Genomic DNA, 19,996 nt, shown 5'->3' with positions numbered 1-19,996 from the left:
TTTAGCCAGGCCTACATAATAGGACCTTGTCTTGAGAGAGGGGGGGGGCGGGGAACAAAACAAAACAAAACAAAAAAACGAAACCAAGGAGATGCACAGAGTTGAGGGAAGTGTCTGGATACCCGGCCAGCACAGGAAGAGCCATTGCTTTACTGTCCCTGGCAGGGAACTGACCCCAGCTCTGTGTAACACATAATTTTGTTGTTGTTGTTGTTGTTACTAGATAACTTGTGATAAATGGCTAGTGTAAAGAATAAGGTAGGGGGGACTGGAGAGATGGCTCAAAGGGTAAGGACCCAAGTTTGACTCTTAACGTGATTTTTGGAGGAGAGAAACTGTTCAGCCTCGAATAGGCATGTAGAAACTCAACTCACACAGAAAGTCTGCAAAGAAAAGCACACACCTCCCTTTTGTCTTCTCTCCTATTACAAAATAGTGCCCCCTTCTGGGTGTGCCTCTAGCAGCCAGGAGGATGTGATACTTGGTGTGGCTTGAAGATCAAAGATGAGCTCTGAGCTCCTGCTACTGACTTCCCAAGCTGAGATTTGCAGACATCAAGGCAGAGATGCCAGGTGAAGCACGGTTAATAAAAACTCAGAGTCAGAAATTGGGGTTCAACCTGAAGTTCCAAAGAGCAAAACAGTCAGCCATTGGCCTTGACCTCAGTCTGAAATGGTGATGTTTCCTCCCGGAATCTCAGAATGAGACTGCACCTAAGAGCTGTCTTCCCCCGCCTTATATTCTTCTCTAGAGCTGGGAATAAAGGTGCACCACCGTCATTAAAGGCATGCACCGCCCAGTTTCTATGGCAACTAGTGTGGCTACTGAGATTAAAGATGGATGTCACTTTGGCTACTGGGATTAAAGGTGTGTGTCTTTATGGCTACTGAGATTAGAGGTGTGTGTTACTATAATCTGGTCTGTAAGGCTAGCCTGGTCTACAGAGTGAGTTCCAGAATAGCCAGGGTTGCACAGAGAAACCCTGAGGAAAAATACTTGCTCTTGCATTGGACAGGACTCCCTGAACTGACATAGGGGCTTCTGGAAGTGTTCTGGCGCCCTCTTTTGGTCTCCTTGGGGAACCAGGCACATATGCAGTGCCCTTACATGTAGACAAAACACATAAAGATACAGAAATCTTGAAAAAAAAGATGGGCAAAACATAAAGGATTCATTCTTTTTTATTTTCATCTAGATCGTATGTGTATAGGTGTTTTGCCTGCATGTGTGTTTATTCATTATGTGTATACGTGGTGCCCACGATGTCCAGAAGAGGAGCATCAGATCCTGTGGAGTTGGAATTATAAGTGCATGTGAGTTCACTAATGTGGATGCTGGGTACTGAACTCAGATCTGGGAGAGAGCAGCAAGTGCTCTCAACCATCGAGCCATCTCTGAGCTCCATAGCTCGTCTAGAAAGATGTGCTTATGACAAAAAATTGAAACAATGCTGAGGACCCCACCATGCTTTCACCCCATTTTGACATAGATATCAACGTGTTCTTGCATGTGATTTCAGTACATTTGTGTGCATACATACAGGCTTGCAAGTGCAGACACATGCTTAGATTTAGTTGCGGTCTTATGACCCATTGCCCCTCTGAAACTTGCTACTTGTTTCCCATTTGTCACAGTGTGTTGATGGTCTTTGCCCTCCATCTTTTCTTTAGCACATTAGTAAAGAAATGGAATCACTGAGTCCCCCCCACCTCATTCTGCAAATGCTTGTGCAGGATTCTTCTTAAGGATGACCCATTAGCAGCTCTCCAGTGATGAACATTGAGACCTTGTTGCTGTGCTCCAGGGTTATATCAGAACGTGGTTCTCTACACACTTCGGTAAACACCATCCGTGGTTAAACTTTATAGTTGGGTGTGGTTGTGCACACCTGTAATTCCAGCAAGCCGTCCTGAGCCATCATGGCGGGAAGTCAGCATCATGTTGTCATGCACTTGACAGTGTATTAATAAAGGCTGTTATCTACTTAGCTAGCACTTCCTTAATACCAGACATATTTGGCCTCATCGCTCCTCAGTATGAACCAAATAGGTAGGCATCTTTTATCTCACCTATGGCTCAGGAATGCAGCTGATTATTTCATCAACAATCAAAAACTAGACCCCAGATCTTCAGATTTGAAGTGCCATTCTTGCCACTGCATATGGCTGGCCACCTACTTTGTGCCTTGAATTTACAGGATCAGCTGAGAAACCATTTATTTTCCATGAAATTGAAATGCACTGAGTGGAATGGCACCCTTCAAAGTAGGGCAACTGTGATTTTACCTGTATTCAGTTACCTTTTTCTTTCTTTCTGACACAAGGGTTCTCTGTGTAACCGCCCCAGATGTCCTGGAACTTGCTCTATAGACCAGGCTGACCTTGAACTCATAAAGATCCACCTGCTTCTGTCTCCTGAGTGCTGGGATTAAAGGTGTGCACCACCACCAGCTCCAGCACTTTGTAAAAATTATTTTCTTAATTGTATGTGCATTGGTATTTTGCCTGCATGTTTTTGTGAGGGTGTTAGATCCCCTCGAACTGGATTGCAGACAGTTGTGAACCATCATGTAGGTGCTGGGAATTTAACCGTGGTCCTGTGGAAGAGCAGCCAGAGCTCTTAACTGCTGAGCCATCTCTCCTACCTCTGTAGTCAATTACTTTTATCTCTTAGGTCAGTGTGTTAATTCCTCTCCAGAGCTCTGAGGTTGTGATGGTTACTTTTAATTATCCACCTGATACAATCTACATCGACCTGGGAGGAGATCTCAGCAAGGGATTGTCTGGATCAGGTTGGCCAAAAGGCATGTCTCTGGAAGAATGTCTTGATTTAAGCTAATTGATTGGGAAGACCCAGCCCACTGCGGACAGCACCATTCCCTAGATCTGGATTCTGAACCATGTAAGAATAGAGAAATCAAGTTAAATAGAAAGCATGCAGCATGCGTTCTCTCCGCCCTTGACGGCATGTGACTGGCTATACCCTGGATTAGTGAGCTAAAGTAAACCCATTTTTCCCTATGTTACTTTTTGTGTTTTAGTTAAGGTTTTATTACTGTGAAGAGACACCATGACCATGGCAACTATTATAAAGAAAACATTTAATTGGGGTGGCTCACAGTTTCAGAGGTTCGGTTCATTATCATCATGACCGGGAACATGGAGGTGTGCAGGCCAATGTGGTGCTGGAGGAATAGCTGAGAGTCCTACATCTTGCAGGAAACAGGAAATCAACTGAGATATTGGGCAGTATCCTGAGTGTAGGAAACCTCAGAGCCCTCCCCAACAGTGATGCTCTCCCTTCAACAAGGCCATATCCACTCCAACAAAGCCACACCTCCTAATAGTGCCACTCCCTATGAGATTATGGAGGACAGTTACAGTCAAATACCAGAGTAAGGTAATTTTGTCATGGCAGCAGAAAACTCGGACAGAGGATAAAGCGTAAGATGCTCTTCTAATGTGGGTGTTTCATCAGCTCACCTATAGGAAGTGCTGAGGTAGCATCCTTTCACCTGATGGCCTTGTCCTTCTTGCAGATCACTCCCGAATACTTGCAGAGCGTCTGTGTCCGCCTCTTCAGTAACCAGATGCGGCAAAGCCTGGCACACAGTGTGGACTTCACAAGGCCTGGGACGGTGAGGTGCCATGAGAGGGGGTGTCCTGGATTGGTCCCCCCAGACTTAAAGTGAACTCACTAAAGAGAGTGAAAGTGTATGAGAAAGTGACATCCAGGAGACTCAGATGCAGTTGTCTTTGGCAGTCTGGAAAATCCCAGAAGGAAAACAAAACTGTTTTTGAGGAGGGTGCAGCTGAGGGTCAGCCGTTGGGGTGAGCAAGGAAAGATGCTGTTTTGGTCTCCCAGGGCAGCTGCTCCTGGGCACTGAGGCCTGGGAGTCGGGAGGATCAAATAGAAACCCTGCTTTGTCTTTTGGAAGAACTCTTAGGGCTGGGACAATGGCTTCGTCAGTAAAGTGCTTGGCGTGTAAGCGTGAGGACCTGAATCTAATCCCTGAAGCTGGGACACTGCTGACTTCCTGTTGCTGGGAAGGCAGAGAGGTAGGCAGGTCCCTGAGGGTCACTGCTGAGCCCGTCTAGCCTACCTGGTGAGCTTCAGGACAGTGAGAGGCCCTGTCTCAAAGTAAGGTCGATAGTGTCTAATGATTACGCCAAGTCTGTCTGTCCTTCAGTGTCCATGCGCACATACGTGTAAGAGAGCTGAAGGTGAAAGATTGGATGGCTTAAGACAAGGTGGTTTTCTTTTTAACTTTTTATCCAGAATAAACAGGCTTACAGAGAAGTCATAAAAATAGCAGGGAATGCTGGAGTCTTCCTTGACCAGCGTCTGTTTGCAAAGGTGTGTGCATCTGTGAGTTTCAGTGTGTGTATTTCTGCCCTCTGCTGTGTCTCCATACACACATGAACATACACTAACACGATAGGTTTTAGAAAGCATTTGTACATATTTGTCAGGTGGGTATATATTTATTTTTGCTTTGCCTTGTTTTGTTGAGACAAGATCTCATGTAGACCAGGCTGGCATTGAACTTGCTGTCTTGCTGATCTTGCTGATCCTTAAATTCTGCTCCTCCTGTCTCTAACTCCCAAGTGCTGGGATTACAGGCATGGGATACCACACCTGACTACAGTGTGTATTTCTTTTCGTTTACTTTTAGAGATTTGTTTTGGCGACTTTTAATTATGTGCAGCATGTCTCCATGTGGCTCTGTGCATGTGAATGCATACAGGCCATTGGCATTGGATGCCCAGAGCTCTTCAGCGCTGGGAACTGAACTTGAGTTCTGGAAAAGCAGCAAGTGCTCACCTGCTGGCCAGCTCCAGTCCTCGGTGTGTGTCTTTCAGACTTGACTGTGTTGGTCTCTTTGTGACCCCAGGACTAAAGAGACTGAAGCAGGAGGAATTATAGCAAATTTGAGATCAGCTTTGATTACACAAATCAAAGAGACTCGTGGGCTGTAGGAGACTGTCTCAGAAACCAAACCAACAGTGGTAAAGATGAGAATTGCTAGTCTCTTACCCGACCACATAATTATCAGCTCCAGTAAATTTAACATCTGTCTGTCTGTCTGTCTGTCTGTCTGTCTGTCTATCTGTCTTCTCTGTCTACCTATAGTCATTTTATCTAATCTGTCCATTTCCTTTCCTCTGTGGAACCAGTACTGCCCTTCATAGCCACCCCTCAGTAGGCAGGGGTCCGTGTTGTGTGAGTCATCTTGACTCTGTAGCTCCTTCGATCTGGACCATTTTCCTGCTCTTCTCTTTGACTTTCATTGTGTTGACACGAGAGGAAACTCTAGTCCCCAGACTACAGCTTGACTGGGCATGGTGGTGCAAGCCTTTAATCCCAGCTTGCAGGAGACAGAGGTGGGTGGATCTCTTGTGAGTTTGAGGCCAGCCTGGTCTACAAAGTAAGTTCTAGGACAACCAGGGCTACCCAGAGAAACCCTGTTTCAAAGCCCCCACTCCCCCACAAAGAAAGCAAAGCAGACTACCCTCCTTGTGTTTTGGTATTGCTTTGTGATTGGGTTCAGGTCTTGCATCCCGTGCTGAGTGTTCCGGGCGAATGGCACCTCTTCTAGGACAGCACACCTGGAAGTGCACGGTGTCGAGTCAGGGCCTCCTAACCCTAACCCTGGGTGGCACCAGTGTCCCAAGGACATCCTCAGAGTTCAGGAGCCACCTTCATCCTAGAGCTCCGGCCTGCCTGCTGCCTGGTCAGAGGCCCTGATGACCCGCAGTACCCTGTGGGCCAGCTCAACTTTAAATAGGATTTACACACTCACATTAGAATCTTCATAAACAGGGCTGGAGAGATAGCTCAGAGGTTAAGAGCACTGACTTCTTCCAGAGGTTCTGAGTTCAATTCCTAGCACCCACATGGTGGCTCACAACTATCTGTAGTGAGATCTGGCGCCCTCTTCTGGCCTGCAGGGATACATGCAGGCAGAACACTGTATACAATAGATGAATAAATCTTAAAAAAAAATCTTCATAAACAGAGGTTGTCTTTACTATTAAAAACAAAATTACAGCTTCCCTCACTCTCAAGTAGATTTAAAGCGGCTTATTGAAAGATAAATACGAAAAATGAAAAAATATAGATGAAAAATAGATTATGGATGAAAGGAAACAAAGAGTAAGCTGAGCCAGGGTGAAGGATGGTTGAGCAGTGCCTGTCGCAGTCGCTGCACCTCCGAACTGCTGGCCCCAGGCTGGCCCCGAGCTCCCCAGCAGCCCTGACAAAGGAGACTGCAGCTTCATGACTCGCTGTGCCGCTATAATGTGAGGGTAGGAAATTTTATTAGGTAATATTCTGTGTGTCCAAAGCACCATGGTGCATGCTACCCACATGGCCAGGAAGTACACCCAAAACTGACTCCCGTGCACCCCCACACATCCCTGAAGTAAACTCTTAGGTGCTTATAAGTTCTCTGTATGCCCTTGAAAATTAAAATAAAAAAGTAATGAAATTTTCTTTTTCTTTTTTTAATATTTATTTATTTATTATGTATATAATATTCTGTGTACATGTATGCCTGCAATCCAGAAGAGGGCAACAGACCTCATTACAGATGGTTGTGAGCCACCATGTGGTTGCTGGAAATTGAACTCAGGACCTTTGGAAGAGCAGGCAATGCTCTTAACTGCTGAGCCATCTCTCCAGCCCAAGTAATGAAATTTTCAAGTGTTCATACTTTATAATTTAAAAGCAAGTTAAGTTTGTTTTTTAAAAAAAGATTTTATGAGTATGTTAAATACATTTTTACTTTTATTTATTATTAATTAATTTGGGTGGGTTGAGATAGGGTCTCTCTCTCTTTTTTTTTCTTTTCGAGACAGGGTTTCTCTGTAGCTTTGGAGCCTGTCCTGGAACTAGCTCTTGTAGACCAGGCTGGCCTCGAACTCACAGAGATCCACCTGCCTCTGCCTCCCGAGTGCTGGAATTAAAGGCGTGCGCCACCACCGCCTGGTGAGATAAAGTCTCTTTTTATAACCCTGGATTGCCCTGGAACTCACAGAGAGCCACCTGCCTCTGCCTCCAGAGTGCTGGAATTAAAGGTGTACACCACTATGGCCAGCTAAAATTAATATTTATTTTTAAAATTTTAATTTTCTGTGTATGATCATTTTGCCTATACGCTTTCTGTACAGCACATGGATGTAGTACCCACTGAGGCTAGTTAAGGGTGAGAGATCCCTTGGGAGTGGAGTTACAGACAGTTATAAGCTGCCTGGAAATCAAATCCAGGTCTTCTGGAAAAGCAGCTAGTACTTCTTAACTGCTGAGCCATCTCTCCAGCTCCTATTTGTTATAAAAAAAAAAAAAATCACGATTGTCAAACACTGCTGCCAGCAATTAGCCCAGTACTGAGGCATAAGGCGGTTGCTCGTATGTTCTCTATAGGAGGGATGTGTCCTATTTGCAGATCACTTATGCTGACATGTTTATTCAAGTACCAAGGAGCTGTCCCCAGAGCTGCTGGCCATGTTGGGCAATCCTTACATAGGGACAGAGGAGACTGGGCTGTGCAGTCTGTGCCTTAAGATGTGACCATGGGAGATTTAGTATGTAGAAATCTTAGGACTTGCTGGAGGTTTTTTTGTTGTTTGTTTGTTTGTTTGAGACAGGGTTTCTCTGTAGCTTTGGAGCCAGTCCTAGAACTAGCTCTTGTAGACCAGTCTGGCCTCGAACTCACAGAGATCCACCTGCCTCTGCCTCCCAAGTGCTGGGATTAAAGGTGTGCACCACCACCACCCAGCTAGGACTGTTTTAAAGATATAAAAAAGTGTTGGCCATCCAGGTTTAAAGAATATACCCTCCTGGGAGGCCTACAGGATAAAGGACTTCAAGTCAGGCAATTACAATCACCTGCTAGTGGTTGTAAAATTCACTGCACTGGTTTCCAATCTGGACTTCTTCACATATCCTCTTCCGAACCAGAAACTAGGACAGAAGAACTAATCAGGGTTTGTAAAGATCACCATCAACACTGACAGAGCTCCTGTTGGAGAGCGTGGGCTTCATTTGTGGAGAGTTCAGGAATTGTATCAGTCTGAATAGCCTACCAAACCTGGACCACTGCCCTCACCACAGAGAAACCACATGGGGGCAGCATAGATGAGCAGGAGCTGCCTTACCACAAAGCCGCCACACGGGGGCAGCATAGACAGCAAGAGCCGGCTTAGTTCCTCTAGCAGACTCTGCAATCGGCAGGAATGGCTGGGAGGGTGAGTCAGGAGTGCCCTGTTCCACAAACCTCTTCCCAGAAAAAAGGACCACACTGGCAGAAGGCTTCACACACTCCAGGAGAGGAGGGGGGGCTCTTGTGCCTTGTGTCCTCCTTCCCAGACCGCTGGGTCCAAAGCTGCCTGTCTGAGCTGGCTGACGGATCTAGTTGCTCCCAGAAGGATTGGCCCTGGTGAGATTCTGCTCTTCTGAGGTAGAGAAGTCTCCTAGATGTCCTGTAGCACTGAATCCTGCATGTCACTTTGTCCCTGCGTAGCTGACCTAACCCGAGTTTCCCTCATCTTTGCCTTATGAGGGCCAGAACTGGGGTAGATAGAAATCACGTCATGTTCTCAGCCACCTAGTAAAAGAAGTCTGAGTTCTCCCCTGGGCACAGGAGATGAGACGGCTTTCTAGGATTCTGGAAGGACATCCATGCTGCAGTGACATTTTCACACCAACCAGCAGCAGCCCTGAGCACTCTGGTGATCACATGACCCTGTGTAGCCTGCCTCTGCCTCCTGCTACTGAGGTTACAGGTGTAGGCCACCTACCTGTACATTGCTGTACAATGACAAAACCTTTGATCTGCATTTTCTAGACTGTATCCCCGTTGTTTTAAAAAATGATTGTATTACTATCTTAATAATTATGTGTATGTGAATGTGGCGGTACCCATCCCCAAGAACTGGAATTCCAGGAGGTTGTAAGCTGCCCGATATCAGTGCTGGGAACTGAACTCAGATCCTCCACCAGAGTGGCAAATGATCCTAAACTCTGAGTATCTCCGCAGTCCCTGTGTCCCCTGTGACGGAATGCACACCTAGTGCTTAGGTCACACGGGTCACATGCAGTCAGAGGGAGCGGGATGCTAGCTCATCCCTCTGTGACCTGCCGAAGAGTCAGCTCAACCACTCTGGCTAGGGCTATTTGAACATTTGACTTGAAAACAGCAATTTAAGAATAAATATGGCGGCCACAGACCTTCCCCTTCTCCCATGGCTTACCTGCTGCCTCACACAGCATGTGTTAAATACACCTCCTCCAGACCTTTACAGAATGGATGCGCGTGCTCTTCTGCTCCTCAGCCTTTAGCTCAATAGGACTGTGCTTGTGTTTTATTGTTTTGAGACAGGTCCCAGGCTCGCCTGGAACTCAATCCTGTTTCAGCTCTTTCCAGTGCTGGGTTTCCATGCGAACACTACCTTGTCCGGCCTGACTACGTGTGTGTGTGTGTGTGTGTGTGTGTGTGTGTGTGTGTGTTTTCAAGATAGGGTTTCTCTATGTAATCTTGGCTGTTCTAGAACTTGCACTGTAGACCAGGCTGGCCTCTAACTCACAGAGATCTGCCTGCCTCTGCCTCCTGAGTGCTGGGATTAAAGACAAGTACCACCTCTGCCAGGCTACTTAACTACATTTTTTAGAGCATTCTTTGTCCTTGTTAGCGTGCTTTTTAGTGCCCTTACCTTGTGGAGGTGTTGTTCAGTTGATTGATTGGTTGGTTGGTTGGTTGGTTCATTTTTTGAGACTGGGTTTCTCTGTGTAGTCCTGCTGCTGTTCTGGAATTTACTAGTAGACCAGGGTGGCCTTGAACTCACAGAGGTTCGCCTGCCTCTGCCTCCCTAGTGCTGGGATTAAAGGCGTGCGCCACCACCGCCAGGCGGCACTTTGTGGTTTTAATGGAGGACTGTGTGGTCTCTGGCATAGAGATGACCATCCGGCCTGTGGCTGTCTCGGAGCTGCAGCTACATCAGTGTGCGCTGCTGCTGTGGCTATGAAAGCACGTGTCCCCCTCCCCCCCACCACTCTGCCACTGTTCTCCAGATACACATGAGCATAGAAGTCCTCGAGGACAGGTGAGGCACAGTTCTTTCCACCCCATGCCAAGGGTTTGCCAAGAGGGTGACTGACCCTGAGAAAAAGCCCAGGCCAACTCTCCAGTTGAAATACAAGCCATATCCCCCTAGGTGAGTCCCAAGGCCTAGTGGTAGCCTCCAGGGCTGAGTTCATGAGATATTTTCATTGAAATGAATCCTTATTTGGACAAATAGTGCAGCTGGGAACTAGTCCTCCCTTTCCCACATCTCCAGGTGAGGGTGTATTGGAAGTGAGTTAAAATACCTCCATGATAGCAGTAAATCCAAAAAGGCATAGGAAATGGGAACCATGGAGGGGACCTGCATCCGCGCTGTCCTTTGTTTGGGTAAAATGCTATAGGGATTGCCTATGTGGCCATTGAGTGGGGCCACACGAGTTGTGGTGCCCCTCTCTCAGAGTGGCCAGTATGGTCATTGAGGGTCGGAGCCACACATGGCTCTTCTTCCTGTTGTGTAGTCCTTGCTCTGGCTGAAGCTCAGCGTCTGTACCCTCCTCCCCTCCTGGTGACTTCCCTAGGTCTTCAAAGGGTACTTGCAGCTGGCCACATGGCTCCACTTGAGGCTCAGTGTGGTGAGCCAGTCACGTGCAGAGATCCTGTCCCTTGCTGTGTCTGTGAGACAGTGCATACCTTTCTACTTTAATCACCTGGTACCATTGCCGACCGTTAGCCCTGACCTTTCCCTGGCTCCAGACATTGTCTTCCAGCCTCTTTCCACAAACATTTTACGTGCCCACCATCCACTCTGCCCTGTTTCCTGTTGTGGAAATGACACTCCGTGAAGCACCTGGAAGTCACCCGTGTGCACTGGTCATGGGGACCTGGCAAAGAGGCTCATTTCTGCTGTTAGTTGCTCAGTGTGGCTGGGACTGTCCCCAGTTTGCGCCTGCTTTGAGCTAGGACCTTCTCTGTGTCTTGCTGGTCACTCAGCTTTCTGGGTGCATCTGTTTGGTTTATATTTTGTACCCCAGGAAGGAGTCAGGTATCTTAGTGGTAACAATCACATCACTCCTTTGCTAGATGACCCTTTGCTTCAGGGGAAAGTGGCTCTCCTTCTGTACACACCTCTTCTGGCTACACAGTCCCTCAGGGACGATCCCCCAGTTGCAGGCTGAGGCCTTGTGTGTCCCACTGTGGTCTCTGGAGTTTTCTCAGGAGTGTCCACAGTCCTTGTTGATGTGCACATTAGCATAGCATGGCGGACGTGTGCCTGAATAGCCGCATGGTGCTGAGGGTGTCAAGCTGCTACCCCTTTTCTGCTCCTAGATAGGCCAAGCACTTCTTCCTTCTAGCTTTGGTTTGTTTTGTTTCGGAGACAGGGTTTTCCTGCATAGTTCTGGCTGTCCTGAAACTCACTCTATAGACCAGGCTGGTCTCAAACTCACAGAAATCCATCCACCTCTGCTTCCCAAGTGCAGGGATTCCAGGCATGCGCCACTGCAGCCTGGCCATTCAGCCTTTCTTGTGCTCACAGTTTTCAAAACTGTGTTTGCAGACTAAACCTGGACAGAATACACTAACTTTGATTTAGGAAGCGTGCTGCCTGGTGAGATTCCTGGCTCACTGCTGTGCAAGGCGCCTTGGTAGAAGGCCTCTCTCCCTCCTGAACTGCCCCTAGGAGTACTTTCCTTGATGTCACACCTGCATGGAGCTCTCCAGCTCTCCACCGATAACCTTCCCAGCCTGATGGCGCAAGTCCTCAGGTGGTTCCCAGCAGCTGTCCCAAGCCTGCAGCTGGTCCTCACCTCCATTACACCGGTCCTCAGGCCACCCTGCTGAGAAGGCGGGCCCCTGGGCTTCCAGTGCCTGGAAAGAGGTGAAGTGTTCACCTTTGTCTCCACAGCTAAGAATCCCTGAAGCTTTCACTGACCCTATTCCTTGGTTTATGGCTTGTTCTGCTGTGTCCTCTGTCTGTGTCCTGAAGAAGCTTCCCAGCCTTTCTTCAGCGCTTCCTCAGGTGGACTCCACCGCTAACCTTTCAGGGAGGCTGGGAACAGTATCTGCCATCTGTGTCTCACCCTGCAGCTGTCCTGGCAGTCAAATAGCACCCTCTCAGACCAACTCAGGCCTCCATAACAAGGGCGTCCTTTCTGGGCTTGCTCCTTCAGCATTCAGAGTCCACTGTTGGGTCAGGCAGTAGCGGTGCACACCTTTAGTCCCAGCACTTGGGAGGCAGTGGAAGGTAGATCTCTGAGCGTTAAAGGCCAGCCTGGTCTACTAGTAAGTTATGGGACAGCCAGGGCTACCGAGAATCCTCCCTCAAAAAAATGTAAAAACAAACAAAAAATCCACTTGCCTCAGCAGAGGGATTAGTTCTGACTGAGAGGGATTTTCTCCTGCTGGGGCTGTCACCTGCCAGCTGTTGGGCTCTGCATGTTCTGTACACACTGCTGTGCCTACAGCCATGGAGCAGTGACGCAAATACGGATAGCAATAGCAGTGCTCTTAACTGGCTCGAGAGCCTGCAGCGGATACCTTAGAGATCCACTGCCTGCCCAGGGTTGCTCAGCAGAAGTTCAGAAAGCCTCTTGGTGTTTGTGTGTGATGACCAACACTTCTGGGCTGGGATATGGCCCAGCCTGTAGAATGCCTCGTGTGAGTGAAGCCTTGGGTTTAATCTCCAGCACCGCACAAACCAGGAGTAGTGGCTCAAATCTGCAGTCACAGTAGTCAGGAGGACCGGAAGTTCAAGGTCATTCTCAGTTAACTAGTGACTTTGAAGGCAGCCTGGGCTACCTGAGGTCCTGTCTCAAAACCTATAGGACGGAAAGAAGTAGAGTTTCTTTGAAGTTCCCATACCTTGAGTTGCTTTCTTTCCTCTGCTTAGTTTTTCTCAGGTCTTCTTCATTCCGCCCTCCTCTTTTTCTTTGCAGAGTGTGGGTACTAGGCAAACACTGCCCTTCGGCTATGCCTATCCTCTTCTCTCCAAGTCCTTTGAAGCCAGTTCCAAACACTGTCTCACCAATAAATAAAATACCCACATCTAACAGAGAGATTTAAGAAATCTAGGAGGCTGGAGAGATGGCTCATTGGTTAAGAGAGTAGATTATTCTTCCAGAATACCCTAGTTCAATTCCAAGCACCCATATGGTAGCTCACAACTGTCTGTAACTCCAGAACCCAACACCCTCATATACATAGGCAAAACAACACACATACAGGCAAATTACACATACATACAGGCAAAACACCATTAAAAAATAAGAAAAAAAGAAAAGAAATAAATATAACCCAAAAACAAATAGAATCAACAAGAACCCTCTACACCAGTTCAACCTATATTCAAATTTCTTTTTTGTTTTTTTGTTTGTTTTGCTTTGTTTTTTCAAGACAAGGTTTCTCTGTGTATCTTTGGAAACTGTCCTGGAACTCACTTTGTAGACCAGGCTGGCCTTAAACTCACAGAGATGCACCTACCTCTACCTCCTGAGTGCTGGGATTAAAGGTGTGTGCCACCACACGGCCAGCCTATACTCAAATTCCTTAATGTCTAGAGTTTCTTTTACATTTGGTTTGTGTTGTCCTACACATACCTCATGCAACATTTCTTTATCCCTCTATATTCCTCCTATTTAATCTGGCAATGCCCGTGGTGAAGATGATGTGTACTTGCACAGTGCACATAAGCTAGATGGGACTGGGACTGTCAATAAAGGAGGTGGCAAACTGGCCTGCACACAGGATGAAGGGGCGAGGTAAAAGGGAATTGTAAATATTTCCTTTATTTATGTGTATCGATTCGATGTTTTACCTGCAGGTATATCTGTGTGAGTGTCTGATCCCCCGGAATTGGAGTTAGAGACAGTTATGAGCTGCCATGTGGGTGCTGGGAATTGAACCTGAGTCCTCCGGGAGAGCAGACAGTGTTCTTCACCACTAAGCCATCACTCCAGCCCCGCCCACTCCCCCCCCCCATTTCTTTTTTCCCCCAAGGCAGGTTTCTCAGTGTAGCCTTGACTGGGCTGGAATCCCTCTGTAGACCAGGCTGGCCTTCGAGGACACTCTGCAGCAGACACTTTGCAAATGGCTGCTTCTGTGCTGTTAATGGGGCGAGGGCTGATGACCTGCCGTCGGGGTTTAACACGGTCTGTTTGCTCTGTCCTCCCCTCAGGCCTCAACCATGTTGCGAGCCTCCTTGGTTCCTGAGTAAGTAATCATGCTTAGAAGTTTTCATTAATTGTGTTCTCAAATTTGACTTACTTTTATTTTATGTGTATGGGTGCTTTGCCTGTGTGTATGTCTATACATCTCCTGTCTGCCTGGTGCCTGCTGAGGCCGGAAGATGGCATTGGATACCCTAGAACTGGATTTACACATGACTGTGACCACCATGTGGATGCTGGGAACCAAATGCAGGTCTTCTGGAAGAGCAGCCAGTGCTCTTAACCAAAGAGCCATCTCTCCAGCTCCGTATTCCTATCTATATGTGAAACTGGAATTCAAGATAATTTAACTAAACATTCAACTACATGTGTATATGGAAGGAAATACCAATGATTATAAATAATGCTAAACTAGATTTATCTTTTAATATTGACTCTTATAAGGTAGCATGAAATAGCAAAAAAACTGTTGGCTTATTCCTCTGATATTCTCTAGAAATAAATTCTGTCCTCCTGCCTCAGCCTCCAGGTTCTGAAACCTCAGCCTCCAGGTTCTGAAATTTTAAGTATTAGCCACGTACCCAGTTTGTTATAGTAATTTTGAGATGTAAATAGATGATTACAAAAATTCTTTTTAAAAATTCTCTTTTGAAAATATGTTCATGTGTGTGTGTTCCAGCTTACCTATATGTATACCACATGCACACAGTACTTTCAGAGGCCAAAAGAAATTGGAGTTACAGATGGTTGTGAGCTGCCATGTTGGTACTGAGAATAGAACCTGGGTCCTCTGAAAGAGCAGCCAGTGCACTTAACTGTTGAGCCATCTCTCCAGCCCCCCAAGACTTCCCAGTGTTAACATTTTCCACAAGCCCTGTGCAGTTAGCAAAGGCAGAAGGTCAGCATGGGTGTGGGTGTTGGACTCGAGTGACACAGCCTGTAATCACTGCACTGGGAAGCTGAAGTGGGAGGGTCAGCCTCGGCCACACAATGAGACCCTGTTGGAACACTAAAACAAAACAAAACCTAGTATGCATTTTGTCTTATTATAGAAAATTTGTATGCCATTGAAATCTAAGAAGAAATAAATTTAGACTACATAAAATCCGTCATGCAGGGCTGAGCTAGCTGAGCTGGGTGGGGGCCTGGACACTAAGCTCCCGGTGGAAGAAGGCTCTGTCTATTTTGGGAGCCCACAAATTGTGGTGGCATTTGAGCCACTGATAGTTTCTTGAGTCTACATCAATATCTGAGTTCGGGAGATGGAATGACATGTCCCTTTGCCCTTTTTCTTCTCTTTGAACTTGTGATGCTGAGTAGGAAGTTGAAGGATGTCCCATTACTGCCCTCCCTGGATTATGAGAAACTGAAGAAGGATTTGATTTGGGGCAGTGACCGCTTGAAAGCCTTCTTGTTGCAGGCTCTGCGCTGGGTAGGTACCGTCCCCTCGAATTTAGAAACAGGGAAAACTCCGCACTGCTTTTCTTGGCTTGCTACCTGGTAACTTGGCTGGTATCTCGTAACCCCTCTGTTAAAGATCCCGTCCTGCTGCCTGCCACCAAGACCTGGGGTTAAAAGCTGCTCTAGCCAGGTATGGGAGCACATGCCTTTATTTCCAGCTGGCAGAAGGTAGAGGTAGGTACAGTTCTGAAATTCAGGGCCAGCCTGGTCTACACACCAGGTCCAGCCTAGCCCAGGGCTATATAGTGAGGCTCCACCCCCACCCACAGCTCCTGAGTAGTCCGTGGCCTTTTTCTAAAGCACTCTATACTGGTGTCAGTTACCATTGCCTGCATGTGGACTGTGGGTGCCACTGCTATTCAGCCCCTACCCGGTCAGGTGCTAAAATCAGCTTGGAGCCTTAATGTTTGTTAGAGCCCAGTCACAACTCCTGAGACCGCTGGGTACAAGACTGGTGGGTTAACCCCATTGGGTAGGCCTCATCTGAATTCCCATTCTTCAGTCCTTAGGTTGACCAGTTGGTTTTCAAGTGTTATAGATCTCCCCTACACCCTCAAAAAGTTTTGATGCCCCCAAAGAGTTTTGTTTATGTGGATTTTTTCTTAACAATATTTATACGATTAGAAAATTAGAATAGAAAAATTAGGAATTTATCATTTCCTGTAAATAGCAATAACTGGTTTCTAAACAACAAACCAAATGTGTGCAGAGTGGCATTGTTCATCTCTGTAACTGTCTTCATTGTGTGCCCCGAGGAGAGTTCTGGGTTCTCAGACCCTGCTTTTTTGTTAGGCTTCCTAGTGTTCCATCTACACAGTCTGAGAAAGTGGTCAGGAACATGGCAGAACGCATCTTAGTGTAGTCACTGTGAAAATAGTCATGTTCCCTCCAGTTCCAAGAGTTGGGGGGGATGCCCAGAGCTTTCTGAACTTCATTTTGAGAATTACTGACCAAAACCTTTCACCAAAGAGCGTATTCTAACTCACGATAGCATAGTGTCAAGCTCCTTTGTGGGCCCTGTATTTCAGGATCCACTGGTACCAGAATTCTTTGAGCAGCTTCCCTACCTTTGAGTGGAAACAGTCCTCACTGGTACTTAAAATCTGGTGGTGCTTCCTGGACTCTGCCTGATTGGGAACTATGAGGAGCCCAAGGGGAGAACACCTTGGTACCTGCTCTGTTTGTAGGGGCTTGCTGACCAGGGTGGGCGGGCAGCCTGAGTGATCATCAAGAGCTGCCCCAACCCTGGTTTGCTTGTGTCTGTTCGTGTTACCACACTCACCTGGTTGCCTGAGTTTGCCACCCAGCACTGGCTGAGTCGGCCCACTCCCTGGGCCTCTTGCTGGGAGAAAGCAGGCATCTTAACAAGATAATCAGGAAGGCATGCGGGTGTTCAGTGGCTGTGCCTGTTTTCTTCTCCAGGGCCCCATGCAGCCTCTTGGCTCCTCAGGAATTCCCCATGTGACATTCTTGGCACAGTCCTTCAGCAGTCCCTCTTCAGTGGTGACCAGATCAGCCAGCAGCATCTTCCTCCCCTAAAGGCCTCTCCTTCCTCCTGTATGTTGTGTCTGTTGGCTCTGGCCTTTGTCTGCGCTGCAAACTAGGGTATTCCGAGCACACCATGCTTGTCCTCAGACAGGGACAAATTCTGAGCCTCGGGGTGTTTAAGCTTTTCCTGGAAAAGCAAGCATATTTGCCCATTTGTCAGGGACGCAGCTTTCTCCTGTCCTAGCTATACACTGCCTTGTGCACCTGCATGTCACACACCTTCCCACCCAAGCTTTTTTTCTTCCCATGTGGATATCACACAAATACATATGGCAGCATAACAGATTTAATGGCTCCCTAAATTCCAACCAGCTCGCCAGCCTTTCTCCCATCTGCCCCCTCCCAGCCATTGCTCATCAGGCCCTGTAGGATAGGCTCATTGAGAGCCTTCTACAGGTAGCCTGGGCCCTACTTTGTGAGCTAGGCCACACCCACCCCACCCCCTTCACACACTCGCCCTCCTCCCTGCTGGTTGACCATCTGCTCACCCTTCAGGGCCTAGCTCTTGCCTCTGTAGAAGTTTGTAATTTGGTTTTTCTTTGCAGCGCTTGACCACGTCCCATCCTGGAGAGCAGAGGGAGACGGTCCTGCAAGCCTATATCAGCAATGACCTCTTGGATTGTCACAGCCACAACCAGGTCGGTAAGAGGGGGCCAGGGCCTTCTGCAGTAGGGAAACACTTAGCAGACTTGAGGCTTTGGTTTCTCTTGATTGTCAGTGTGCTGACCTTTGAGTATGAGCTTATCAGTTGCTTGAGGTCTGTGTTCACCTCTTGACTTCCTCTTCAGTTCTGGAGATTCCCAAACAAGCCAGGTGCCTTGATGGGCTCTGCAGCTCTTCTGTTCATCTTCCCTTGCCCCCTTCCGTCCTCCCATTTTCAGAGTTCAAAGTCAATGTGTTGCATTAGTGTTTTTTTGTCTAAGTGCTACAATCTCTGCAGCCATTGAATACTGTAGTTCCTTCAAGCACATGTTACTTGTTTTGTTGTTTGTTTTGTTCAGGTGTTGTTGTTGTTTGTATTAGGGTCTTTTTAAGATTTTTTTTTAAAAAATCTTGTGTGTATGGGTATTTTGCACCTGCATGTATGCATACCACATGTATGCACTGCCTGTGGAGGCCAGAAGGAAGTGTCAGATCTCCTGGAACTGGAATCACAGTTGTGAACCCGCAGTGGGTGCTAAGAATTATATCCTATGCTCTGGAAAAACAGCCAGTCAGTGCTCTTAACTGCTGAGCCATCTCTCCAACCCTTTGTATTAGGATCTTACATAGTTCAGGCTGTCTTCATATTTTCTGTGTGGGTTGAAGCTGACCTTAAACTTCTGAACTTCGTGCCTCTACAATCTCTTGGACCCTGGGATTATAGACTTGTACCCATGGCTGGTTTCCATGGTGCTGGGGATCAAACTGAGGGCTCCATGCATACTGTACAAGCACTCTACCAACAGAGCTCATCTCCACCCCTGTTTTGTTTCTAAGAAGGAATGACTTAAAGTTCTCTAAAGACAACTTGCCGGGTCAGAAGACTCCTTGGTAATGCAGATGCTAGGCCACTATGACTCCAAAATGGATCGAGCTGTTTGGGCGGGAAACTGAACTGGTTGGCTAGCTATTTCTCCCTTAGTGGTCCTCAGAGTTCAGTGTGTAGCATAGCATCATCAACCTGGAGGAACTTCTGTCATTGTGAACATCTGACAGTTCTAGCTCTGCAGCATTATGTGTGCATCTCAAGAGCCTGCTTCCTTAATCCGAGGACTATTGTCTCTCCGAATCCATAGTTCCACTTCCTACTCACAGAAGTTAATGTCGAAAATATTTGAAAATTTTGAAGTTATTATTCCATTACCTAGTTTAAGAAATAGAAACTTAGGCCAGAGAGATGGCTCAGCCATTAAAAGCCAGACTCACAACCAAAAACATAAGAAATAGAAACTTCTAGCATTTTGGGAACTTCTAGACAACCCCTTTTCTTTATAAAGAAGTAGCCACAAAACCAATCTCAGAGCGAAGGAGGCAAAAGTCTACATGGTAGTCCAGGATAGTTAGGGCTACATAGACCCTGTCTAAAAGAAAAGAAAAGAAGGAAAGAAAAGAGAGAAAGAGCCAAATTTTAAAAATTACATCCCAACTTTTAAAAATTATAATATCCTGTGTTAGGGTTTCTAGTGCTGTGAAGAGACACATGACCACAACAGCTCTCACAAAGGAAAACATTAAAAGGGGGTGGCTTACAGTTTCAGGGGTTTAGTCTGTTGTCATCATGGGGGGCATGGTAACATGTAGACAGACACGGTGCTAGAGAAGAAGCTGAGGGTTCTGCGTCTTGATCCACAGACTACAGGAAGTGAACTGAGTACCACACTGAGCATTGCTTGAGCAAAAAAGACCTCAAAGCCCACCCCCACAGTGACACACTTCCTCCAACAAAGCCACACCCACTCCAGCAAGGCCACACCTCCTAATAGTACCAGTCCATTTGGGGGCCATTTGCTAGGAACCCAACCCAGGTCCTCTGCAGGAGCAGCAAGTGCTCTTAACTGCTGAGCCGTCTTCTTCAGCCCTATAGCCACTGGTTTTTGAAAATATCTTGCTGTATTTGCAATTTGGACTGACCTCAAATTGGAGATTGTCCTGCCTCTGTTTCCCAAGTACTGGGTGACAAGCATGCACCATCATGATGGCTTCCTGTCTGCATTTTGGTAACTCCCTGCTCATGTGAATCTGGTGTGCCCCAAGGCTGAGACATTCTGTGTTAGCCTCC

At 47.1% G+C, this 19,996-nt stretch overlaps 1 protein-coding gene across 2 annotated transcripts in view; it reads left to right on the top strand.

Annotated features, from left to right (window-relative positions):
• LOC130869791 (lisH domain-containing protein ARMC9) overlaps positions 1 to 19,996 on the top strand; it is a 104,965-nt gene that overhangs the window by 25,920 nt on the left and 59,049 nt on the right. For both annotated transcript variants that reach the window (XM_057762227.1, XM_057762228.1), the window contains exons 9-12: positions 3,539 to 3,637; positions 14,235 to 14,269; positions 15,547 to 15,658; positions 17,781 to 17,873. In XM_057762227.1, coding sequence (XP_057618210.1) covers positions 3,539 to 3,637; positions 14,235 to 14,269; positions 15,547 to 15,658; positions 17,781 to 17,873 — 339 coding nt within the window. The remainder of the gene's footprint in view (positions 1 to 3,538; positions 3,638 to 14,234; positions 14,270 to 15,546; positions 15,659 to 17,780; positions 17,874 to 19,996) is intronic.

This window comes from Chionomys nivalis, chromosome 2 (genome assembly GCF_950005125.1).
Source record: "Chionomys nivalis chromosome 2, mChiNiv1.1, whole genome shotgun sequence".
Taxonomy (NCBI): Eukaryota; Metazoa; Chordata; class Mammalia; order Rodentia; family Cricetidae; genus Chionomys; species Chionomys nivalis.
Note: the sequence above shows the minus strand (reverse complement) of the source record. Positions and strands in the feature narration are given on the sequence as shown.